This window comes from Colias croceus, chromosome 19, assembly GCF_905220415.1.
Source record: "Colias croceus chromosome 19, ilColCroc2.1".
NCBI lineage: Eukaryota > Metazoa > Arthropoda > Insecta > Lepidoptera > Pieridae > Colias > Colias croceus.
This window is the reverse complement of record NC_059555.1, coordinates 3,556,365-3,583,933: the sequence shown is the minus strand read 5'-3', so window position 1 is coordinate 3,583,933 and position 27,569 is coordinate 3,556,365. Positions and strand designations below refer to the sequence as shown.

The 27,569-nt window shown below is 33.4% G+C and overlaps 3 protein-coding genes and 1 long non-coding RNA gene across 5 annotated transcripts; 1 reads left to right on the top strand and 3 right to left on the bottom strand.

The window, feature by feature from the left end:
• Positions 1 to 76: 76 nt before the first annotated feature.
• On the bottom strand, positions 77 to 1,691 carry LOC123700573. Its single transcript, XM_045647830.1, has 3 exons — positions 1,179 to 1,691; positions 824 to 1,081; positions 77 to 735 (listed from the first exon to the last, which is right to left on the bottom strand). The coding sequence occupies exons 1-3, from the start codon at positions 1,191 to 1,193 to the stop codon at positions 283 to 285; spliced, it is 726 nt and encodes a 241-aa protein (XP_045503786.1). The 5' UTR covers positions 1,194 to 1,691; the 3' UTR covers positions 77 to 282.
• A 6,303-nt stretch (positions 1,692 to 7,994) lies between these two features.
• Positions 7,995 to 21,760, top strand: LOC123700571 (phenoloxidase subunit 2-like). Of its 2 annotated transcripts, XM_045647828.1 has the most exons (14): positions 7,995 to 8,443; positions 8,805 to 9,172; positions 9,693 to 9,804; positions 11,510 to 11,705; positions 12,532 to 12,640; positions 12,962 to 13,085; positions 17,956 to 18,164; positions 18,271 to 18,523; positions 18,792 to 18,944; positions 19,081 to 19,215; positions 19,520 to 19,701; positions 20,092 to 20,234; positions 20,773 to 21,005; positions 21,366 to 21,760. In XM_045647828.1, exons 1-14 carry the CDS (start codon positions 8,021 to 8,023, stop codon positions 21,591 to 21,593), a joined length of 2,868 nt encoding a protein of 955 aa, XP_045503784.1. In that variant the 5' UTR covers positions 7,995 to 8,020; the 3' UTR covers positions 21,594 to 21,760. The 2 variants fall into 2 exon arrangements, with proteins under 2 accessions (XP_045503784.1, XP_045503783.1); XM_045647827.1 differs by lacking the exons at positions 7,995 to 8,443; positions 8,805 to 9,172; positions 9,693 to 9,804 and adding an exon at positions 11,077 to 11,274.
• On the bottom strand, positions 12,482 to 14,512 carry LOC123700572 (2-(3-amino-3-carboxypropyl)histidine synthase subunit 1). Its single transcript, XM_045647829.1, has 2 exons — positions 14,176 to 14,512; positions 12,482 to 14,097 (listed from the first exon to the last, which is right to left on the bottom strand). The coding sequence occupies exons 1-2, from the start codon at positions 14,414 to 14,416 to the stop codon at positions 13,091 to 13,093; spliced, it is 1,248 nt and encodes a 415-aa protein (XP_045503785.1). The 5' UTR covers positions 14,417 to 14,512; the 3' UTR covers positions 12,482 to 13,090.
• On the bottom strand, positions 21,753 to 22,913 carry LOC123700574. Its single transcript, XR_006752627.1, has 3 exons — positions 22,814 to 22,913; positions 22,190 to 22,223; positions 21,753 to 21,990 (listed from the first exon to the last, which is right to left on the bottom strand). It is a non-coding gene; the product is annotated as an uncharacterized LOC123700574 (long non-coding RNA).
• Positions 22,914 to 27,569: the final 4,656 nt, after the last annotated feature.

The following is a 27,569-nucleotide window of genomic DNA, read 5'->3' as shown; positions in this document are numbered from 1 at the left end:
CGGTCTTGCCATCGTCTTGTCTTTTCTTTCTCACTGAAAAATGAACATAATGTTAGATTGATGGGTATGTGTTTGTACCCAACACATCTCTCAACAAAATTATTAATAAATTAAATATAAAAATACTGATAAATTTACTAGATTGATATTCTATTGAAATTGTATTATTGTATAAAACTATTTTAGAAATGTTTTTACAAAATATGTAATAGGTTTTGTCTGGTGTGACTGATTGATAGACAACACACTGACTATAATGATGGACCTAGGACACATGAGGATTCAAGATTTATTTGGAGGATATTCCTTGAGCTCTATAATGAATGCATTAAGAATAGGGTTTGAAAAACAAAAGTTACCTGTCCTCGGTGTATTAAGAGTAAATCTCTTTGGCTTATTTGGTGTTAAAACATTTTGGTCAACACTCTCCGAAACCTGATTTTGTATGACACCATCACCCTCACCGCTGCATATAACAATTTCAATGTCATGGTTACTTGATGTAGGCATCAAATCTGCAGCCTTACTTATATCATCAGAAACCCTAGCAAAGCCATCACCAATACCGTCACCACTAGTTCCACCATCTCCACTCATGCCACCAATATCAACACCTACTGTTTCCTTATCACCCCCAAATGGCACAGTAAATCCACTGGCAGTACTTCCTAGTAAACCAGAAACTCGGTCCAGTATGTCATCTGGGGGTATATAATCAGCAGGACCACCACCAGTCTAAAAATTCAATGTAGGTAAATAGAATGGTCATTACATTCTGAAGTCCAATTAAAAACACAACTATGAACGAACACGACTAGCTAACCTTAATTTGGTTCATCCTTATTTTAGTGCTGCGTTTGCGAGAATTCTTTTTTAAATTTTCCCATTTCAAACGCAGCTGCTGAGGTGTCCTGGGACAATTCGTAGCCTGGGCATTGAACCGCTCGGTCAATCTAACCCATTCCTCGTTTTTTATTTTGTTATTGGTGGCGTTCGTTGTTTTCGTTGTTATGATTTTACTCCCTTCTATTAAGTCAAGCAAAAACTTGGATTCCTCTTTTGTAAGAGGCTTGCCTTTTACCTAGAAACAAAAAAATGAGATTTAGGCGCGAAATTGAGCGTATAATAAGTTGGGAGCACAAAAGCGTCACCTTATGAAATAACAAAAAGGTACTTACGATTTCGCAATCCATTATTGATAATGAATAATAGGTAATTAATGACTAACTGTTATAACTTGTTTTACTTATTTATTATTTGTATGTTCGCAATATTTAAACGCATAAACGTTCACAGTTTGATAGCTGTTGTCACTTGCCACAGAACAGACCAATACACATTCCGTTTTAGGTAAAGTATTTTTACTTGATATCATATTTTATGTGATAAAATATAATTCCTAGTAAAGTTTTTACACGCTTTCACAAAATTATTTGCTTTTAGTATTTTGGATATTCTTTGTAATATTTTAAGACTAGTTTGTTACTATTAAACATTTAGCCAAACGTATTGCATACATCAAACATTGTGCTAGGAACGGAACGGTCAAGAGGGAAAAGATCGCCACTGATCCCGGTGTCACAAAAAATTTGGATTGCAGTCATTTGTTATTGGCACGCAGATCGGAGATCAATCGAGCAACACGCAGTAATCCAGGATTGGTCATAATCTTGGATAGGAGATACATTATTAATTTCGGGCGTTAATAGGCAACATTTGACAGTTCAACAAAATTCAACAACGTTACCTAGTAACGACGACATAGAATAACATGATATTTCGTTTTGTTAGAACTGCACATTTGCTTAACTTTTTTCAATTATGATTACATATTTATAATAATAATGACAGATACAAGTAATTTTAAGATTTCATTTTACTGATAAACCATACTAAACATATTAAACAATTTCTGAATTGAAGAACTGACGTCGCTACAATTTTGTGTCAATAAACCTTTTTTCTTTTTAAATACCAGAGACGTTACTCTAAAAATCGAAATCTGACATCTAGAATCGAATGCATTGATTACTTGTGAATAAAAAATCATCATAAATTAATAAATTCGATTGACAAATGTTTCAAATCCGTATCGATTAATTCACTTTAATCGATGTTTTTAAGCAGGTTACCTCTCTTCGAAGATAAAATTGATAGACGTCAAATGTTGCCTATTAAATTGGCTCGACTATAACATCATAAGCAACAACATTTTTGTTCTACGACTTTTGATAATTTGTAAGATTTTATTTTCATACAAAAATAAATATTCATTTAATTTTCCGTTTGAATATTATAAACTCTACGCCTCCCATAAATTACGTAAACAAGAAACGAACGAGAGCGGGAAGGAGGCGTCGCGTTGTCCATCCGATAATGAATAGAACATAATATAGACTTACAAATGTTAGGAGAGTACAATAAAGGTTTAAAAAATCATTTAAAAATAATTTATTGCGTTATGCCAAAAGTCGTAGAACAAATATTGTTACTTATGATGTCCTATCTTGTCCTGCGAGGTTGCTGGTGTTTTACAAGTAACCCTGTATATAGTTTTCCCAACGGTTTTCCAGACATTTCTACGACTGCGACAGTATTACAATATATTTCCTATATAAATACTGTGGTTGTACTGCAAATCGAAAAATTGAAAAATAATAATGTAAGAGGACATGAGGTATACTTTATGAATTTGTTATCTTCGGGAAATTGGATAATAAGAATAGGTATTAATACAAAGTTTGTAAGTTGTTGACCTATTAATTATATTATTTTGTAAGTAGTAATCTTGGAAACTACTTAACCGATCAATTTTATATCTACTTTATTGTACTAAAAATTGTCACCTAACAATTTTACATTTTTCCTGAATAAACTAACTTATGAGTCGCGCTGAGATGCGGATGAATGCACGCCGTAAGCTACGTGTTGGTACCCCTATAGGGTATGTCCACTAAATATTACAAAACTATAATGTACCTATGTAGTTATAAGCTAATAATGCGTAGGTACTTGTGGTACTTTGGACCATCTGTGAAATATTCCCCGCTTTAGACACCGTCTTTTTGTTAGATTAGTGTACATAAGCCACTTAGAGCGTTTTCACATTGTCCGGTCCGATATCGGATATCGGAAGCCGATAGCCGATATCCGATATCGGACACAATTTGCCCTTTCACATTATCCGATAATATCGTCCCGATATCATGAGTGTTGCCAGAAACTGGAAAAGTAGATATATGGAGAATTAAAAAAAACAGTGGATGCATTTATGTTACAAAAAATAAACTTTATTTTAAATAAAATAAATAGTAATAAATAAACTATGTTTTTCAAACCGGTTTAATCTGCTGACTGCGGAGTTTGGATTTGTACCCTCTGCAGAGTCAGAATCTAGTTTCAATATTCAATTTCATTGTGAGGCTTGTTTTTTTTTATATGCTGTTTTTCTTTTTTTAATAATAGAACATGTTGTGTGGTCGTAGTGAATTTTAGAACTTTTTTATATTAAATCATGTACGACTGTTATGTTCTTATACAAATAAAATAAAATAAAATTCAACTCAGTATTAAAGCGACGAAACTGGCAAATATAAATTCAAATTACATTTACAAATGTAGATGCTGTTATCTACCACAGAACAGTAAATTATCTACGTAGTACCACAGACTAATAATAATATAGCCATATATGAGTCGATACATATCAAACTCCGGTAAGTCCACTCCCCGCCAAAATTGAGATAACAATGGCGCCAATTTTGAATTGTAAAACTAAACCAGTCTGTACTTTTCAAAGTTAGGTAAGTCAATCGTATCTTTATTAAAATAAGGTTTAAAGTTAATATTTTTTTTCAAACTCCGGTATGTCCATCGACAGTGGTTTATCAAACTCAGGTAAGTCCATTTCGACCAATCACAGCGCAGTATGGCACTAAAATGGCTGCCATTTCTCTCAATTTTATTGAAGCTAACATGTGTGACCAATGCTTAGAAATCGTTTTAATTGATAAATGATGGAAGAAAACAGTTTTACTATAGAGGTGGTGGTTCTAGACAAAGCAAGGAAAAAAACAATACCAAAAGCTAAAACAGACAAGGCTCAGAAAACAGCTAAAAGATAAATGAAACTGACGCACAGCACACGCACAGTAGTTATTTCCAGCCATGAAGCCCAGGGCCGTACTGAGATTTTTTCAACCGTTTTGATTTATTGACCCCTCTCTTTGCCCAGCAGTGGGATGATAAAGGTTAATAATAATAATAATTTGTATCTTTTAATTTACATATTTTATTTTAATGTCCTATACTTACAACGCGACAAACTATCTACCCATTTCCACCACCTCAGTACGTCCCAAAACTGAGTTCTATCAAATCCCTGTAAGTCCATTAGAGATTTTTCAAATTCCTGTAAGTCCAAGACGATGTTTTTCAAAACCCGGTAAGTTTTGCTGGTATTTATCAAACGCCTGTATGTCCAGATTTAAATCTAATTTTGTGGCATAATCATCAAGTAATACATTTCTTTTTCTTCGTAAAAATAATTCTAATGTATTATATTATATCCGTCATAAATTATAAAGCTGCAAACATATTGTTTTTTTAAGTTATTAAAAATACCTCGATTCCCACATTTCTGTTAGAATGGACTTACCGGAGTTTGATATGTATCGACTCATATAATCTAAGTGTCGTGGTCATATCGTAGATTTGATCATTTCATGATATGACTGGCCATTTCACGAAATGGTCGCATATCGTGAAATGGCCAACATAGTTTGATCAGATCGTTAAATCGTCAACGTTTCACGATTTGGTCATCCACATTTGGCCAGATCGTATAAAATATAAAGAGTCCATAAAATATTAAAAAAATTCAGAATAACTATATTCTAAAAACTTGTTTAATGTCATTTAAGTTAGTGCCGCGGCAGCGGCCGGCAAATGCCAGAAGCGAATCGTTTTTGCAATAGAAAACAGTTTGGTTAGGTTAGGTTAGACTTTGATAAACAACGCACGAGCCGAGCGAGCAAAGCGAGCGTGCCGCGGCAGCGGCCGGCGAGTGCCAGAAGCGGATCGCTTTTTAAAAAACAAACAATTATAATAATATAGTAGTAGTTTCTTAAATTATTTTATTTAAGTCGCATTTTTTCTTAAATACATATAAGATATCCACATTTTCCATAGTACTCGTACCTCTTCGTCGTAAATTCTTTGCTATGACTTTCTTCATAATATTGTTCTTAAACGAATTATGAAGTTTTTAACTGCGAATAATTTAATTTTCGCCAGCGGCCGCCATCTTATCACATAAACACAGAGCTTGCAGCGCCTCTACCAACGATTAATGTAACTATTTTACGATATGATCAAATAATTTTGATCATTTCATGAAAAAACCGTGCGTTTATTGGCCATATCGTGAAACGATTTCTTATCATTGATCTGCCCAAACCACATCATGATGTGGCCAAACTAAATTGGCCATTTCACGATATGCGACCATTTCGTGAAATGGCCACTCATATCATGAAATGATCAAATCTACGATATGACCACGACATAAGCATACGAGCCATGAGTCATGACAACCAAAATAGTAAACAAGCCAAACAAGCTCAAAAGTCGCCGCGCGTTCTTGACAAAATGTAAGGTCGCCGCATTCTAATTCTGAAATTTTAGAGAAAACTAAACAAAATTGCCGTATTGTAAATTTTCTTTTCAATAAAAAGAGTTTGATTTAAAAAAATTCAACTGATAGATCGTAGTTCTACATACAGTAAAAATAACTACAAAAAAGAAACCGACTTCCTTAGATTACAAAATAAAAGACAGATGGAGCGTTGCCGAACTAAACCGAATGATTTATCGTCATTTTCAATAAAGCTATGTGTGCTGTCATTTCGCCGCTGCACTGTACGTACACGGTGCTTCTGTGTGCGTGTAATGTTACCGGATATTGAAAAATTTCCCAAATTTTTCCCCGACTACGGAAAAAAGAGGGTTATGTTTTTCGAGTTTATGTATGTATGTATAATATTTCTTTAACACGCACTGCAGTATAAACCGTTGGACCGATTTTGAGATGTGAGGTTTCATTGCAATCATCTGAATTATTATGTTAGTGGTGATATTGACGTAGGCTATACACATAAATTAGCAGTCAAGTTTTAATTTTTATTTTAATATAATTTCGGGTTTATAATATTTTTTTTATAAATATTGTAAAAATTCTTTTATTATATAAAGTACCTGCCTACTAAAGTTATATTATATGGACAAAATAATTATATTCAATTTTTAATTAAATAAATCACATAAAAAAAAGTTTCAATATTAACTATAATAATTAAATTATTTTTTATTTTTCAAATATATGAATGCGAATAGCGGTAGTTCTTAGTCGAGAATACGGGACATTTTATTTTCATCATGGAGTTAACATAAATTAAATCGCTAGCGAAAATGACTATGACGTTTTTAAGCTTTATAAAAGTAACAAAATAATGTATTATGCTTATTAAAATAATCTAATAATGATCATGAACCTTTAGTGCACTATACAAATAATCACATTCACGATCGAAAAATCCAACAGCATTACCCTGAAGATATTTTAACCATTTTACCGTTTTACCAATAAAAATGGCAAATTCATTTTCAAAATACTGGCAACATACGTTGAAGTTTTGTATTCCTTCATATCTGTAAAATTATTATTCGTTTATAGAAATAAATCAGCCAAATAATCTACAGAAAACCTGTGAAACGATGTTTCATCTTTTTTTTTGTTTTCGGGAACAAATTTTACAGCGTTTTATTATCACAAGACAGCATTTTTTAACTAAAATTGCAAACCCTTTTTGACGTATTTCATGACACTATATGCGCTATAGTACTGGTGCAGCGACGTATTTGTTTTTGATTTCGTATTTTCTTTGACAAGGGCGACGGACGGTTGTCATGCTCCATCTGTACTTTATTTTGTAATCTAAGCCGACTTCAAAAACAGCTGGAAAAGTAAAATATAAAAAAGATTTGATATTATTAATTACTTAATATTATTTAGATGTGCTATTTATTATACAGGTTTGATATCGGCGCTAAAACAAAGCACTAAATCTGTGACTCAATGACAACAATACAATAAACAGCTTACAGCACAACAGTAGTCCAAGTAGGAGGAGGAGCGAGGCAGAATGAGTAAATAAAGATAAAAGACACTAATATTTCGAAGATACGGTTGAATTAAAGAACGCAATATATTTTTGTTTACTTCAGTTCAGCCAATTGCCGTATATTATAGGACGGTATTAAAATAGCTCCCGTAAAAATAGTATTTTTAATACCTTTAAATACTTAAATGAATGTTTTCTTAATAAAAAGGTTTAAAGTAAATGAAAGGATTTTTTTTACATTTAGCGCCTAGAAATGACTGAAAATACACAAACTAGTGCTTTTTTTGCTGTTGGTATACTACCTTTTCGAAAATTGAGTTGGTAACACTGAACATTATCGTCCGATAGTTCACGGGAATATCGGTGTTGGCTCCGATATCCGATATCGGACCGGACAATGTGAAAGACAGGTACCTAAATCATACATTTTACTTAGCCTCCGATATCGGATATCGGCTATCGGCGCCCGATATCCGATATCGGACCGGACAATGTGAAAACGCTCTTATAGCCACTGAGCATAATTTGGTACAAATATAATTTTGAGTCGGTACCTACCGGAAATCATTTATTAACTATGCGAGCGAAGACGCGGGCTTTAGGATAGTTATACTATACAAGTAACGTATAATATGATCGGGATCAATTAAAATTGGCAATATATAATTATTTAAATTAAATACAAGCTTAAATTAATTAATTAATCGCCAGCTAATATTTTCCTCACCACAATAATGTTTATAAACGAAAAAGGTTAGATCAATGTCAAGTTTGATAGATGTCAATTGTCTCAGAGAACTATCCAATTATCAAAATTCACAGTTTTTCAAAACAAAAATATGTTATTTAATAGGTTTCGACCACAAAATTTATTCAGACTTAGACCAAATATATTTTCAAGTACACCGCGCTGCTTAAAATCTGACTCTAGCAATGCAGAAACAGTTGAATTGGCTTACTCGACGTACGAGAGCACCGACGTTGATACATCCAAAAGACCTCCTCTTGTGATCTTGCATGGGCTATTAGGTTCGAAAAATAACTGGAACAGTATGAGTAAAGCTATCCATAAGGCCACAGGAAGGAAAATTATCAGTGTAGATGCTCGCAATCACGGAGATAGTCGGCATTCGTCACAACATACATATATTCATATGGCCCACGATGTGATAAAATTATTAAAGAAACTAGAGATATCGAAAGTATCCATTCTGGGACATAGCATGGGTGGCCGTACCGCTATGGTTTTATCACTTCTTTGTGTAAGTCGTACGTAAAATATCATGTATACGACATGCGGCAATATGTATTTAAAACCATTCATATGACTTATATCATTCAGTCTTTGGCATTGTTTCTATAAACTCAAAAGGTTTAACAAAAACATACTTAAACATAACATCAAGGTATGTCATTCATCAAAAATTAATTTGAAAATGTATTCAATTAATATTAAAATTGTTTTCTAGTGCCTATGTAGGTTCTAACTTCCATTATTCATTTAAAAACATATCGAACACATTTTAATAAACTACCTAGTAAATTAACTAAAAAAGGTTAACAAAACATTTACATAGGTATCAAAGAGTATAGTAGATTACTAGAAAGATTAACATGTTTCAGTCTGATCTTGTATCAAGTCTAATTGTCGTGGATATATCACCAGTGAAAACAAGTCCACAAATATTTACCATGATGAATCTGTTTGATGCAATGGCAGCTGTGTCCATAAGATCTGGAATTGCCATGTCAAAAGCGAGAAAACTAGCCGATGAACAGCTGAAAAATGTATCGCCAGATGTAAATTTGAGAAACTTTCTGATTACAAACTTGATACAAACAAATACTGGGTCATATACTTGGAGAGTGAACTTGCCAGCGTTGAAAGAGAACTTCCAGAACTATATATCACATTTTCCATCAAGTTTGAAAGGCCTGCAATATTGTGGGCCCACTTTATTCATTGGAGGTTCCCTCTCAGATTATATTGGGTAAGCTTATCTACACTAATATTATAAAGAGGAAAACTTTGTTTGTTTTTTTGATTGTGATGGATAGGCTCATAAACTACTGGATCGATTTTAAAAATTCTTTTACCATTCTAAAGCTACATTATCCACGAGTAATATAGGCTAGGTTTTATTCCGGAAATCCCACGGGAACGGGAACTATGCGAGTTTTTCTTTGAAAACGCGAGTGAAGCCGCAGGCGGTAAGCTGGTACAATATCAAATGATTTTGTTCAGTTTAATAATCTGCATTGACAGATCATAAACACAATGAAAGACTCAAAATTAATCAGTAAATTGAAATAATTTGATGCAAATGGAAGTTATCATTACTCTACAGCCCATTTCATTAATTCTTTATTTAATTATTATTTTTATTAAATTCATCAAATAAACAAAAATCAATCAAAGTACATGAACTAAAAACAAAATTTTTGTTACTTATTATATTTTTAAATTATTGTGTATCTAAATAATCAGTATACTTATTTTCTTTTTTCTAGCAAAAATGACTTGCCCGAGATTCAAGAGTACTTCCCGCTAGCCGACTTAGTGTTCATAGAAGGTGCAGGCCACTGGGTGCACAGTCAAAAGCCAGAAAAATTCTTAGAAACTGTTTGCAAATTCCTGTCAGATAAATAATGTTGGGAATAACCCATTAGATAATTGTTGTACAAAAATACACCATAGTTACCGATAAGTAGAATAATAATATGCTAATTATATAATTTGTTTGTTTTCATATCTGTGTGGATGTGGTAAGACGACAAGAGGAAATGCCTGTTATTTCCTGTTGGCCTATCTCTGTTATGCATAGCAGTCTTGGTTTAATAAACCTGGCACAAAATTATGTGATAATGTGACTGTTTTGCTATTAAACAGTAACAGCCTTTGTAGAAATTAGCGATTACCAAAAATATATGAATAAAATTGAAGTTTATTTGTATGTACTTCCTCTACAAGGAATCAAACCCTCAATGTCATAAATATACAAAAAAATATTCATACATTTTCGTAAATGCAAGAATTAATGAATATCAATCAATTCGTTTATCGTATTTTGACATTCATCTTATAAGATATTTTTTTTCTTAAGATAAACTAACTACATATTGAGCTATCTACTGCAGTAGATAGCTCAATATGGGCAGTTGAAAAGTGAAAAAAATCGTTTTAGTCTACAAGATTACCTATTTTTTTAAATAACTATGACAGCGCAAGTAATACACCTATATTACCGCGCAATAGTTATAAGCTTTCTAACATTCCAATAAGTTTTTTTTTATCAAGTTGGAATCACAAAATTGATGAGCAGAATTGGAACTGAGACGTTCTTACTTTTGAAACTAAAATAACCAAAATTGTTTGTTTTAACAAAGATGTTGACGAAGTGGTTTATATACCTAGAACTATTTCGCATATCCGCTTCGGGAGGACTGAAAACGCATACTGTATAAACATTGTATTTTGATAAAATCGATAAAGGTATAACTAAGTACAATCACGAAAAGTTTATAATAATCTGGAACACACAACTATTTTTCCTTTGTTTTTTGTCACTTATCTCCTTCTAAACGGCTGTATCGATTTTGATGAATTTCTATTGTCGGGTGGAATCCAGACGTGGATATATTTATAAGTTATTTCTATATAAAAAAAATATAACTGTATGTCCATTGTATCTTTGTTTAATTTTGTATGTGTAAAACATCCGTTAATATTTAAAAAAATACTGCGACTCTATCCTACTTACGTATTAAAGAAAGATAGTTACTACTCGATTTTTTATTGAAATTTTACACGGCTCGCGGTTTTGCACTCGGAATCATAAGTTGCGCTCGGTACCAAGCAGTAGATCTGTATAAAACTTGAAGCGAAGACCCAATGAATCATTCTCACTTCACATTTATTGTGAAGTGGATTGAATATAAATTTACTTATAAATTTAACATCTTCAATTAGTTTATTGTGAAAATGGCGAACGTAGTAAAAGGTTTGTCTCTGTTGTTCGATAGGCCCAATGAGCCTATGATATCACCAAAGGGAGACGATAACGCCATTTTTCAAATCTCGGAACAATATTTGGTAAGTTTTGTCAATTATTATTTTTTTTAATAAATTATATACTTGTGTTAACTACCTGTAATTTTTATTCTTATAATAAAAATTAGTAGTAAATACATAATTAATTGATTAGGTACTTTTTTTCCAACTATTCTTCAATTTTCGTCAATAAGCACTTTCGAAATCCGTTCAAAAAAATGATGCAGGTACCCTACTACGTCCACTTTCAAATTCATAATTCAATTTTACTCATCAGACCGATGACTACAAAAACAACGGAATCGAGATCAATAACCGTTTCGGTGAAAATGCATCGGAAATCATTCCCTTGCAAAACCTCAAGCGAGTACCCAAGTTCAGCAAAGCGAAGAAACTGCCCAAGGATGCTGATTTCTCTCTGTTTCTGCCGGCTCATCAAAAGATGGCAGACGAAGTTATCGACGAGCTGATGGGTGAGTTTTATATTTATTTTATATAACAAATTTGTCCAGTAGGTATTTATAAGTACTGTGATTTTTGTTTGTATACAAATACGATAGGCATCCTTTTTTTCGCGCCATCAAGTTTTATTAGCCGACTTCAAAGAAAGGAGGAGGTTCTCAATTCGGCCGGTAATTTTTTTGTGGAATAAGTTCCAAACTTCATCAAAATCCGTTCAGTTGGCTTATATTATGTGTAAACGTATTACGCAATGGACAGTTCCACAAACACTTGTATCGTTATTATCGTACCTACTGCAATGCTACAATATGTTATTGTTCTATCTTTGCAGTTTGCACAATAGGTAATTATTAGTAAATTAATAATTGCACAATTAGCACTCTTAGAACCATGTTTTCCACGAAATAAATTTAAAATGTTATTAACATACTTAAATGGAAACATTGCACTTGAATAAAATTACGTAAAATGTAAATTTTCATACAAATCATGTAACTGATAAAATTCTTCTGAGGACTACCTACACTATAATACACCTATAATATTATTATCTGTGCCTAGATTTAATAACTTTCGAATTTATCTTCTCAATACAAACGTTCCCGCTCTAAAAATCGATCACGATAATTAACTGAGTTGTCGTGTGTTGGTAAAAGATATCGTTATATTTGATTCATTAATTTTGGGCCGTGAAAATGTCGCCAATTTATTTAACGAAAAAGCTAAAATAAAAATTTGTAACTAAACAAAACTTTTGTCATGAATGTTGTTTAAAAAAAACATCATGTTAAATATAAATAATTTATTTATATGTCTGTTAATGTATAAAATCAACAGGCGTTCCTGAGAACCAGCTGCAACAATTTTTATCAACATGTGCCTTTGCAAGAGTGAATCTCAACCCGCAGTTATTCAATTATTGCTTCAGTGTTGCTCTTATGCACAGGTAAATTTCATTTTCTGAACAGAATAAATTATTTATTATCAAAGCTTTTAATTCAATATGTTTAATACCTATTACACAAATATACATAGACAAATTATATTATAAAAATAAAAATGATTGTCTGAAAATATTAATTCCTAAGCAATTTTAAGAATTAGTTATGAAATCACAAGTTATAAATAAATGTTTCTTTGGATTTATAGAATTTAACAATACACAAGCATAATTCGCAAATTGCAAAAAAAAATATATGTTTAATTATTATATTTTTAATGTTGACAACATGTTCGTTATCCTGAAAGCTATTTTTGTTTTGTGTAGACGCGACACAAGAGATGTTCCAATCGCAAATTTCGCAGAAACTTTCCCATCTAAGTTTTTGGACTCCCAAGTGTTCTCACAAGCTCGTGAGACAGCGGCAGTATCAGCTCAAGGTGGAGCACCGGTAAGTCATTTCTCTTTCCCACAACAATTATCACATTTCTTGTCTGAAGTTGAACACAATACAGGCTTGTAGTTAGGAGTCCACGGTCCTAAACTATCACTTGCATAAAAGTCCATAGGATAGGTTCCATCATCTTTCAGCCACTTGCTATTGCCTAATGACACAGAAAATTCATATGGAGTCAGTAAAGGCCTCGGGAATGCAGTACCCCAATCTATAGACAGTCTCGGACAAGCCACTTGTACAAATGCATCTAAGCCAAACAGTGCGAGCTTACTCGGAAATATCTCTGACAATAATATTTTAACATAATTTTTATTACAATTTGAGATTTGCTTCTCTAGATTGGCTAATACTTTTGTACTGCCCTGTCTCCCTAGAGTACCTAATATTAGGCCAAAGTTATTTGCGTCTGAAGCAATTTTTATTTGATTATTTCTGTTCATTTTCATAACATCATGCTCATATACTTCAGATGTGAATTTCTTCTCATATGGATCATATTTATACGCAGGTATTGAAGGATTAGCTATCATAATTGCCTCTAAATGAAATCTACCATCACCCAAATATATAACACAATCTGAATTTAGTTTGGGGGCAGTACATCCAAGAATCTCGCCTGGTGAAAGAGGCTTACTCTGTGGAATTGTTACAATATAGTCTTCATTTCTCAGATCTTTAGCCACTGAATGGAGAGTCGTGACAAATTGTATAGTACTAACTATAGCTAAATGTGATTTCCTTGGAAAATTCAGTCTTATTGTATCTAAAAGGTGTGATGGGTCAATTTTTATATCAACAAATATGTAAAGTACTTTTATACTGCTTGTCTGATCAATCGGTATGAGACATGAATGCCCATAATGTACTAATAAATCTACTCCCAATGCTATAGCAGTAAAGTCGTCTATACAGCAAGCTCCATAAGTAACATCGCCCATTATCACAGTGTCAGCTTCAGTAAATGTTTCTATTATATCGCATAATGTTGTGGCAAACATAGTTAAACCTGAAATAAAAAATACACATTAAATGACTGTATTTAATATAGAATAACAACCAAAATAAATCAGAGAGGACTCCTTACCTTCGGGTAACTGTAAAGCCACTCTTTTGGATCCTAATGACCGAATCCTCCATATTGTCTTATGAATTTCGAAATTATAATTTTGGGGTAAAGCTTCACAAGCTCTGTTAATAAGAGGATCATTTAATAATTCATCTGGTATTTTGTTCACTGATCGCACATTAGGTTTAAATGTTTTTCTCTGGCCCTCGGGTTTTGCACGCACAACTACCACACCAGAGTTAGCTATTAAGTCTTCCATTATTAAAATTGCATTATTATATTTTATCGTTTAACACAGGTTAATAAAATAACAAAAATTGAAATTATAAACACGCGCGCAGTGTAGCAAGTGGCCTACACATTACTTGCTCTGTGGCCTACACCATAGAGGAAGGATGTATAACTGAGATAGAGTGGCTACTCTGTGGTAATAAGTGCATGTATGGAACGTGCTGCCATCTGCAACTTTGTAGGATAACTAATGCTTTAAAGGGGTATATATATATATAGCTATGCAGTATGCATATCGACATTTAGCACCAGATATGGAGCGAAAGTATATTTACAAAAATATTACTAACACCAAGAAAAGCGTCGTTTTCGTGACAACACTCTTTTTGTGGCGTTAGTAATATTTTTGTAAACATACTCTCACTCCATAAGTTGCCTTGTAAGTTGAGTAAATAAAAAAATAAGTAATGAGGGCAACCAGGGGTGAGAATAAAAAACAATTTCTTTAGCGGTATTCACGTTTATTAAATTGAAATTGAGATTTATATACTATACAATTGCTAAAACCTCTAAAATCTGCTAAAACCAAAAGCTTTAGTTATTTCAGTGCAGTCACAAATAACTAAAGCTTTTGTTCTAAATAAATAAATAAATCATTTATTGCATAAAAACATGGTATCTACATACAAAGATATTAAGATCAGAATTAAGGAACATTCATGTTTTTACCTTAGTTTTTACTATAACTACACTCACCGGCACGGAATCTTGGCCACTTACAAATTTGCCGATAAAAAAAGTTTGAAGTGTTTTTCACGATTTTTTTGTATGCAGATATGTTAACATATTATTTGTTTAATTTTATGGTAAGAAATCATTAAATTTGAGAATAATCTTTTACCACTTTTTAAGAGTTACTCGAAATTTGTGATTTGTGCGGTTAAGCCGAAGTTACGAATTGTTCGTTTTTAACTTTTTTCGATATCGTTTATGCCGTTTTTAGATATTGTTATTGTTGTACTGTAGTCAATGATCATAACAAACACTAAAAAATGCCGTTAACATCTGAACAGCCTGCTCAGGCCATCACAATGTTAGACCAATGACTGCCACAACATAAAGTACCTAATGTACAGTACGTACCACGTTCAGCGATGCACTATGCATAGAAAAGATACCAGGAGACTGGCAGCTACACGTGCAGACCAGGAAATGAGGCCGTGAGGTGCACATCAGCTCGAGAAGACCCGTTTATTGTTCAAGAGATACTCAGAAATGGCTTTCTGACAGTTTTTAAGATACGCCACCGGCTCTAAAACACCAGGATAATAAATATGAGTGAGCAATCGGTGAGAAGACTAATGAAGAAAGTTAATTTGAAGGTTTGCAGACCAGCACGCCATCCAGAACTCCTCAGACATCACAGAGAAGCACGTCTTCGTTTTGCACGAGAACATGAAAACTGGACCCACAGCCAGTGCGCTCGTGAGGTGTTCACAGATGACTGCTAAGGCACTTTACGAGCTTCTGATAGCCAAGAGTCAGTATAGAGGAGACGAGAAGAGAGGTTTTCACTCATCACCATACTCAAACTGCGATTTTTCATGGAGGGTCAATAATGGTATGGGGAGGTATAAGTTCCGATGCTCGCACGGAGTTAGTTATCGTAGATAATGGCTTAAATTTGATCAGGTACATCGAGGAAATTCTCCAGAAACATGTTCAGCCCTATGACAGGTTTGTCAGTGAAGAAAATTTGCTACTAATACACTATAACGCAATCCGCGTGTCGTACGATGCGTATAAGAGTACCTTCAAGAGGTTATTATTGAAAAATTGGAGTGGCCAGCTCTAATCCCGGATCTTAATTCAATAGAACACATCTGGGACATGCTTAAAAGAAACATAAAGTTTGATTCCAACCCAGCACCAATGTTAGATGAGCTTAGAAATACAGCTGCGGCCGTTTGGTACACTATAGCTGAAGTGGACATCAAAAATGTTTTCTAGAGTATGCCACACTGGATGCAAACAGTGTTTAAGGCAAGAGAAGGAAACACCCTATATTAAAAGGTTCATTTTTTTTTACGGAAACGTTCTTTCTAATTTTTGTGCATTTTTTAAGAAATCATTTAAATTTCACAGGAAAAGCGTAAATTCTTGTTTAATTCATATCTACGCGGGAGTACTTCTTATAAACTTCCAATTATTACTAAAAGTTAGTAAAAACATTAAAGTAACTAGTTTTGATTAAATTTTTATTGAATTTTGTAGTAGAAAAGAAATAGTGTTATTTTACGCAAAAATTTGCAGTGGCCAAGATTCCGTGCCGGTGAGTGTACATAGCATACAATAATTATTATTAATTGACATAATGAATGAAAATGATTAGATATTTATAGTAAAAAAACGAGTCAGGAGTATTGTCACTTAAAATTAGGTTATACATAAATCATTAGTCATACAGTCAATCAATTAATATCAATATCATTATTTTATATTATTTAGACATTTTTCATATCATACAGAAATTCATTTAGGTTGTAAAAACAATTCTCTAATAAGTATTTATTTAATTTATTTTTAAATCCTGGAAGAGGAACCCCTTGCAAGTCTTTTGGGATTTTATTAAATATCTGAATACCTATATAAGGAACATTTTTTTTGTACAAAGTTAATTTAGGCCTCGGTAAAAACAAATTGTTTGGATATCTTGTTAATTTTCCAATTTCTTTATTAGTTTTAAAATATTGAGGATGTTTTTTTATGAAAATACAAATTTCCTTGATATAAATACATGCAAGAGGCAGGTTTCTCAAGTTTTTAAAAAGTTCTAAGCTTCTAGCGTGTTTTCTCCTCCGTTGAAAACTCATGATCACAACGTTCACAACAGTTAACAACAATAAAACAAGTAACAAAATAACAAAACAAAACTTAACCAAAACAAAAAACTTAAAAGATAACCAGATATATTTAACAAAAACAAATGAGATAACCTCGAAATCGCATCAACGTCCGTCCGAAAGTTGAAAACTATGGTTGACAATGACAGTCGCACATCATTACAAGATGGCGGCTTTTTTTTTTAATTTTAGTTATACCACTCATCGCCCGCGTCGCTGTCGTCTATGCGTTTACATGACAGTTTTGAGTGTGCCCCCCCTGGCCTACACGGAGGTGGCCTACGTGACTTTTCGCAAAATGTTGCGGTCCGATATACTCTAGTATGTTATACTTAAAACGTAGTGATTGTCATAATTTTCCATAAACTTATAATATATTTTCTGTGTGTACATCACTGATATTGCAAATAAAATAAATAAGCTTAAGTAATAAATCAATAATTCATACTAATTAAACTATCAATACAGTATAAAATGGATTTTTTTTATAAATTATTGAAAGGGAATATACGAATTATGAAAAACGGAACGTAGTCTCAAATGTCATTGTCATGGCTTTGACACAGACAGTTATGACGTCCTTTCTGACATTGACTGAGGACATCACAATACGTTCCTTTTTGCCATTATTGAAAGGCGTACCTAAACTAATTTATTTTTACAGAGAATTCCCATCATAATACCAAGGGATTACACAGCCACGGACTTAGATATTGAACATCGTTTAGCGTACTTCCGTGAAGATATTGGAGTAAATCTTCATCACTGGCATTGGCATCTTGTGTACCCATTCACCGCAAACCAGAGAGAAATAGTCGCCAAAGATAGACGTGGTGAACTTTTCTTCTACATGCACCAACAGATTATTGCACGGTAAATGCCAAAATAATAACTATTTTTTACATAATTTTTCCACATTCTATACTTATATTATATTATAGATAAATATTTGATTCTTTAATTTTTATGAATCTTTCAGCTACAACGGCGAGCGCTTGAACAACTCGCTAGCTCGCGTCAAGAAATTCAGCAACTGGAATGAGCCAATCGAAGAGGGCTACTTCCCCAAGCTAGACAGTCTTACATCTTCCCGCGGCTGGCCCCCACGGCAGGCCAATATGCGCTGGCAGGACTTGAACCGGCCGGTGGACGGTCTGAATGTAACTATCGCTGATATGCAGCGCTGGAGACGGAATATTGAAGACGCTATCGCTACGGGATTGGTTACTTTGGTATGTTCTTTTTTATTAGGAATCTGTTTAAAATTTAAATTGGTATTTTTTTAACATTTTCAATTACTATCTCGCTCTGGTACTAACCAGTAAATATTTTTGAATATAATATATTTTTAGCAATGTGCGGTTATCTATATAATATTTCCGGATGAATATCGTTATTTTATCACTATTTAACAATATATAGGAATAACTAAGCTCTTAATTGGTGTTTTTTTTTCATGAATTTATATAATTTTATTTTATCCGTTTCTTTTAAATTTAGCCAAATGGAAGCACACGCGAATTGGACATCGACACTCTCGGCAACATGATGGAAGCGAGTGTTCTATCGCCAAACATGGAATTGTATGGAAGTCTCCATAACAATGGGCACAGTTTCTCTGCTTATATGCACGACCCGAACCATAGATATCTCGTAAGTAATATTTACTTTCTCTTTATAAGTTTAAATAGGAAAAATAAGAATATCGTGGAAATTTTTATATCGCATAATATAGGTAGGGAAATAAAAAGAGTTATGCGATTATTATGACATTATTTTTTAATTACAGGAAAACTTCGGTGTAATCGGTGATGAAGCTACAACAATGCGTGATCCCTTCTTCTACCGTTGGCACGCTTTTGTGGACGACACTTTCCAGAAGTTCAAGGAATCTTCCAATGTTCGCCCCTACACTCGTTCCGAGGTATGTTTAAATTCGAGCATTTAATTTCAGAAATGTCATGGAACTCGACTTCTATTTGCATATTAAAAAGTACCTTCGCAATTTTGTAACTCCTAATACGCTTATTTCTTTCTTAGGCTTAATTAGCGTCATACTTACCGGTTTGATCATTTTTCAATATAACTAAAAAAAAAAATACTTAAAGATACACATTATAAAGAGGAAAATCTTTAAGTTTGTCACAAAATAAATAAAAATCAAGTCAATGTAAAAATATTTAAAAATAGAAAATTATGATAATTTTCTAATAACATTTCTCCACCAGCTGGAAAACCCTGGCGTGCGCATATCCTCCGTTCGCGTACAAAGCTCCACGGGCGACCAGAACACGCTCAACACATTCTGGATGATGAGCGACGTGGACCTGTCGCGTGGTCTTGACTTCTCCAACCGTGGGCCTGTATACGCGCGCTTTACACATCTAAACCATCGCGACTTTGAATACGTGTGAGTGGTAGCTTTATCCAATAGCTGAGCTCTGTGCTCTATGGTAAACTCTATGTCTCGACGTTGTCTATGGTAAACTGTTTGAACCATCGCGACGCGGAAATGTTCAACAGGTTCTGGATTTTCGGCCCGTGTACGCGCGCATCACGCACTTGAATCATTGCGACTTTGAATACGTGTGAGTGGTAGATTTATAGTGTTGCCGGGTCTTCGTTACATTCGAAAAATTCCCATTTAAATCTTTTAAGTCACCAGCTTAGAATACAAACTGTAGCAAAATTATAAGTTTTTGCAACCACAGAATAATATAGCTGTGTGATTTGATGTTTTCCCTCTTTTATACATTCAATATAATCGAGGAATAATTTGGATAATTTTCTTGTATCACAGCATCGAAGCACAGAATGATGGCAACGCTACTCGCGGCACAGTGCGTATATTCATCTCACCGAAATTCGACGAACGCAACTTACCTTGGATCCTGGCGGACCAACGTAAAATGTTCATCGAGATGGACAGATTCGTTGTACCATGTGAGTATAAAAAATACATATAAAATAAAATCTATACCGCATTCAAATTGAGGAAGGTACAAGCTTTTAAATAAAAACAAACATCAAAATCGGTTCATCCAGTCGAATTTTTTGAAGACGGTAGCAAAGATACGTGCTTAGAGCGATTAAAATTATGTTTATAATTTGATTTAAGTATGCAATTTTAAAAATAATAATGTATTTATTAATCTTTCAGAAGATTTTTTATATTATTTGCAATGAATTGTTATGTGTAATTGTAATTATAGTCATTTATTTTGCGCTATCCCACGACCTTCTTACATTTCCTTTCCTACCAGGTTGCCTGGTAGAGATTGCTGTTCAGCAATAAGGCCGCCTTTTGTACAAATGATGCCTTTTTGTGATTTTGTTCGTTTTTCTGCTTTGTCCATTCATGTTTGTACAATGAAGTATAATAAATAAATAAATAAATAAAAAGATTATATTATGTGTACAACAAAAAGCTACAAGTTGCATTAAATATTCCACACTTCTTAATTCTTATTTTTTTGTTCAGTGAACCGCGGCCGCAACGTCATCACCCGTCGTTCAACAGAATCATCAGTGACCATCCCGTTTTCGCAAACGTTCCGTGACTTGTCACAAAACGCAAACACATCAGCTGGTGATAGAGCCGCGTTCAACTACTGCGGCTGTGGCTGGCCGCAACACATGCTGGTGCCGAAGGGAACTGAGGCGGGAGCGCAGTATGATCTGTTCATCATGATTTCGAACTACGATTTGGATTCGGTAAGAACTGAAATATGTCAAAAGTTGTCTATTGATTTTGAACTATGATTTGAAAACGGTGCGATATGACGTCAAAATTGTCTATGGTCGCGTGGTATCGGCAGACGGGGCGTGAATGGCTGGTTGTATGAATGTTTTTAATTCTACCTAGTAATTGTACATGTAAATCTATGATGCGTGCTAGGAATAATTTATAAGGTTATGGTTAGGGGGTTGAATGATTTGGGATAATTTCCTGCTATCACACACATTACCTAGCCTTCAATTAAGACCACAATAAAAAAAACACAGCATACTTAGCACTTCATTTTCCAATGATAAATTACAATACTACAATAATTATTTATCATTCCACTCCAGGTACAACAACCCGATGGGACAGAAATGACCTGCAAGCAGGCTTCAAGCTTCTGTGGTATCAGGGACAAATTGTACCCTGACAGGCGTGCCATGGGCTACCCCTTCGACAGACCTTCCAGCGCTGCTTCTAACATTCAGGACTTTATTCTCCCCAACATGTCTCTTACGGATATCACTATCCGTTTGCAAAATGTTACCGAACCTAACCCGAATAACCCCCAAAACTAATATATTTTATATAAACAGTCATTTTAATGTGTATCTTGTAAAAATGTAAAAATTGAAAGGCTGATTAATTTAATCTTATGAATTTGTAAGTATTGTACATAATTTACTGTTAAGTTATAGTAGTGACCCATTTGAATAGATTTAAATAAAACAAGCATCTTGATTAATAACTTTCTTTTATTTCTCCTTAAATTTTACAACCTACTTCACTTGGAAGTTTTCATTATGTGTAGCAGTCACATTCAATTTGATGAACATAGTCAAGATTCAAGCAAAGTTTAATTTCATCATGAATTCGCTATATATCTATAGGTACTCATTTTATAACATCTACATTTTTATCAAGTTTATCTGGCTTTACACACATGGTTACTATCTTCACCGGTGTCCCAAAGATCTGAAATAAATAAATTCATATGACAATGTGCTTCTAATAACAATAATTGATTGATACTAGATATACAGCTCAGACCTATCATTAAATATCACATAGTAATCAAATAAACACATTTTCGGCTCGTGTTTCTTATCATCATATTAAAAGATAAGATTATGACTACTTTTCACTATTTAATCCGGGATTTAAATTATCTCACCTTGTCATTGGATTTCTGTACGACTTAGGACAATCTGTAATAAGAAAGAATCATAAAGTACTTTGATTTTCAGCAGAAAATTATATTCATAACTTTCCTAATATCAGACCTATCATTAAATATCACGTGTTATTCATATAAACACATTTCGGCTCGTGTTTTTTGACATCATGTTAATTTAACCTATTTGTGTGAAGCTTTTTTTTAATTACCACATGTGAGCAATTAAATACCTATTCAGGTACTTATAAAAGATAGTTTAACAATTATTAATTCATAATCTTATCTACGATTGCGTGGTAAAAAGCAAATAAGAACAGATACCTACTGGATAAAGGTTAACAAAAAAAGTGTTATCGGCATTCGATTTTGAGGTGTGATAATTCTTATCGAACCGCTTCCTTTCAAGATTCTATATTTGTTAAATTCAGTTTACACTGAAGATTAGGCAACGGAGGTTTAAACTTTAGAAGGGAAACAGAAGTTCAATATAATTAGACCACGTGCTGTCATGAAACCAATACCTAATTATTATTTTAGATAATCCACGTAGGTATTCACTATAAAGAAAAATCTAGATATACTTAAACCATAGAAAAGTTTAATTAAAGCTTACTTACGGACCTGTTTTAATTTGGTAGATTTGTTGAATAGGTACTCATAATAAACTGCGCTGGTACGTCGTATGGACCGAAGATGCAGCTTCCGAATTACTACGAATTTGATTGGAAGTTGGAAGTTGGAACTTGATTTGGTGTAGCAACATGACAGTGTTGCCAGCACCATTTGCGAAGTCCCAATAATTTTTGGTTTTTCTTTATATTAGTACTTATGAATCCTCTATCAATTATTATTCTAATCACAATAATAAAATTCTAATAGTACCATTACAATAAAACAATATATGCAAACTACATTGCAAGCTACTAAGGCAAGCTATTAAATAAAACGGTCAAATCTGTACAATAACGCTAATTTATAAGATCCGTAAAAAACGTCCATAATCCATTCAATTTATTACCGCGTCAACAATTGCATAACCTCGATTATTTATAATTATTTATTATCTTTTGTTAAAGAGAGATAACTGAAACTTCATCTCTGAAAATTTCAACTGTAGGTATAAAGGTGAGTATCGACTTCGCGCTCCAAGAGATCGAACATTGGCGCGCGCTCCAGCCGCGTGAAATGGATACCAGTTTGGAACGCGCGCCAAAATGTTCGTTGGAGCGGTCGAACGCGGAGCGGTCCGTTCCGTCGGGTGTCGGTTTTTTACCGCGCATCAATCGTGGCGCGCGCGCCAATGGAGACGGGTTTGTCGTATTTTTTGTGTTTGTTGCGCTCCGAGTAATAATTATGGATAACCAGCTCTATCAAGTTATGCAAGTAATCAAAATCTTCTGTAGACATTCTTGTGAAGTTTTTTATTGTGTCTTCTATCACTTCGAACTGCATATCTCTTATAAGTGTCACTCCCTCCATACTGCATTCTTTTTCGGTACAGCTCTTTTATCCACCAACGCACTTTTCGTTTCTGTTCTTAGTTTCCAAGCTTCTTACACTACACGCCCTAACTCTACAAGGCCTAACTTCACAAACTCTACACCTTAGTCAAAATATGTGGCTTGGCCGTTCGTTACTACCTACAAGAACTATTGTAGGTATAACACAAAAGTAATGAACAGTGAATTAATTTTTCACCTTACGCCGCGCCGATGTGAATGTAATCTTTTTTGGCCAAGCCACATATTTTGACTAAGGTGTAGAGTTTGTGAAGTTAGGCCTTGTAGAGTTAGGGCGTGTATAAGTGTAAGAAGCTTGGCTCTACATGAGATCTGATAACTTTTTGACAGTGCGAGTCATATGGGCTCGTCTTGGCAACATTTTACATGAAAATCAATGATATTATATATAGAAACAAGAGGTAGGTAGATACGTTACCAACGCACCAAAACGTAAACCGTGAATTGGTCCTAATTGGGACCAGTGGAATCAGTCAGATTGTGACTTGTGACAGCGAACGTACATGCTGATATAAACGTTAAAATTATCAATAATGCCTTCTTGTGTGTTCAGAAAGTGCACAAATTACGATAGTAAAATAAAGAAAGATAGAGGGATATCATATCACAGGTAAATGTATTAAAATATTATAATTTCAGAGCAAAAATAACAATTTGCAATTATTAATGAATGACACTTGCTTGACACTTGTATTGAAATAATGAAAGGGATAAAACATTGCTTCAATCACTAGTGTGACAAAGCTAGCGCACACTGTGTTCAAAGATTATCATGTAGATACGATTATTGAAAATAGAACGGCTATTTTATTAATTTCGATTTGGGTAAATACTTGATTATTTGTATATTTAAATCCACACAGTGCATGTAATTAACAAATATATCTATTTATTATATACAATGAAATCGTGATGGCAAAAATGTTTGTTTGCAAAAATGATGTTGAATATACGTATACATTAAAGAAAAGATTATCGCTACTGACGAAAAATGCTATTTGCTTTTCTGTAAATAGCTATTGAACATACATTTTATTTGTGTTTTAGATAAAAAAGGCTTATACTTCATCCTTTCTTTTATTTCATACTTTTTTTCATCTAGGCACCACTATTATTATATCCTACAAGTTGGAGTGATGACCTTGTACGGGTTCCGGGAACTGCCTTGAAACGAATAGCGTAAGATCGGTCCGTATGGAGTTCTATAAGGAGGACTATGCTCAGCAGTGGGTGTTTATCGGGTGAAATGATGATGACCGAAAACGAACACCACAGCTAGTAATAAATGCTTAATACAGTTATATCTCCAAAAAAAGTTTTTTTCATTTTAATACAACTTCATAATAATAATTAAATAGTAAATGAAATTGTCACATTTGTTTACGTGTGCAGGAAACGTAACATCTATAACATTGAACCTTCTGAGTCGTTAGTCTATGCCAATTGCCATGGCAACTATTTGTTTATTTATATTTAATTGGTGAATTCTTGTGACTTTTGCTTACACCTGCGCGGAAGTGACAATTATCTTTGTCTTTTTTGTTTATATCATTTTATTAGAGCCATCTCTCTTATACAGTCTGTCAATGTAATAAATTAATTAAAATGAAACTTGTATTTGTGTGTGCCTGACACTGCATAGGAAGCATTTTTTTTGGATATCTTGTGAGTATATAACGTATAGCTATACATAAAATATCATTGATGAAAATGTTTTTGGTGGGATTTCATTTCTTTTTGTAAGTTGTTTGTAACAAAATTTTATATGTCGATTATTTTTTTTTTTTTTAACAAGGAGTACCTATACATATATATATCTAGGGGAACCAAGTTTTAGATTATTAGATTAGACCTCTAGCGTCATCAAAATTTAATTTTGAAATTACAGTCATACAAGTTACAGTTGTTTAAGGGGTTGGGGGATGAAAGTTACAAGTTTTATATTTTTTTTGTTGTTTGTGTGCTAATACTAGCTTACATACAAAATTTCAGCTTTCTAGGACATTAGGAAATACTTAGAGGAAATACCATAAGAATTTTGATGATCATCAGTGAGTCAGTGACGAAATTAGCGTTTTTTAGATATAAATAAAATCTGAAGTATAAAAGCTAATGTAATTAAAATTTAATATGTTCAATAAGTCCGCTATTGACAATATATCCCGAAAATTTTGTTGATCTAGCATAATCCAAACCCAAGTTATGAGGGTTCAAAAAAACGTCGAAGCGCTTCGAGAAAAGGTAGGTATTATAGTGCCCGTGCGCTTCGCTTGTTCGCTTGGCTCCCGCCAAGACGAGCCAAGCGTATAAAAAAGGTGTTGCTATATTTCCAACAAAACATTTAAATCTTCAAAATGGCTCACCGCACATATGATTTAGATTTTAGATATGAAAGCAAGATGGGTCGATTCAACTATCGTGAGTGAGAAAGAGACAATTCAAGTAAAATGTGGTAAATTATCCACATCTCAACATGCTATTTACATTGAGCAACATTGAGCCTTGCATTGAGCTATTAAACGGCGCGGGGCGTCATAGATTAAGCGATGTCATCGACTCACCACCATAGAGGCGAAACTTCCTAAATATTCTGCCTATTACCAAATAAGAAAATTCTAATAAATAAATTATTAATAAACTTATCAATTAAAAACTTTTCAATGAAAACCAATCAATGTAAAATAAAAGGATACGTAAGTAGGTAGGAAATTTATTTTCATATTTTAATGTTTTAACCTTTTTTCAAATAATATTTACTGTACAATATTTTTTAAATGTGTAAAATTATTATTTTCCACAATAAAAATTTACTTCATGTAATATTTTATATTACCAAGAAGCTTACATCATTAGATTTAAGCTTCTTGAATATTACTGACTAAACATTTTTCATACCAAATGCCATTTCTTAAATTTGATGCCGGAAAATGGCGCCCGCCAAAAATTTTACTCGAACCAAGTTTTAAAAATGATTATCTAGTGAATTACCGATGAAAAGTTATTTCTTTGCACTTTGCCGCATTACTTGAATTATTAGTGCATTAACGTAACACAATCGAGGGCATATTTGATGAGTTTCATGGTTTTTTGCTATAAAACAAACAAGATATGAACGCGACCATCGCGCTAAAGCGACTGAGTGCAGTTAGGCCATATATTTCTTAAATTTGATGCCGGAAAATGGCGCCCGCCAAAAATTTTACTCGAACCAAGTTTTAAAAATGATTATCTAGTGAATTACCGATGAAAAGTTATTTCTTTGCACTTTGCCGCATTACTTGAATTATTAGTGCATTAACGTAACACAATCGAGGGCATATTTGATGAGTTTCATGGTTTTTTGCTATAAAACAAACAAGATATGAACGCGACCATCGCGCTAAAGCGACTGAGTGCAGTTAGGCCATATGGCCTATGTTGAGCGCAACATGAGTGATGTAGGCGGTGTCGTCTAATATAAGATCACGAATAGGGAACACTTTATTTCTTTCTTATAATATTAACACATTAGTTGTAGTAATTCAAATATTATAATTTATAAACCTAGATAAAGCTGTATGTAAAACGTGAAACTTAAATACAATAGGCATGACGACAGTATCCATAAATGATCGTATTAGTGTTATTGAGGGAAAATGTAATGTAAAATAAATAAATTAAATATAGTGACTTAAAAATCTTAAAAACATTAAGATTAATGAGATTATTAATAAAATAAAACATTGAAATTCTGCAGTTGGCCATTTTGACTAAAACACGCGTGACGTCACACTTAAGTAAACAACTCACGTCAGATGTATTTTGTTGATATGATTATGTTGAGAATAAGCATTTTTATTTATTTTCTATTGTTTCAC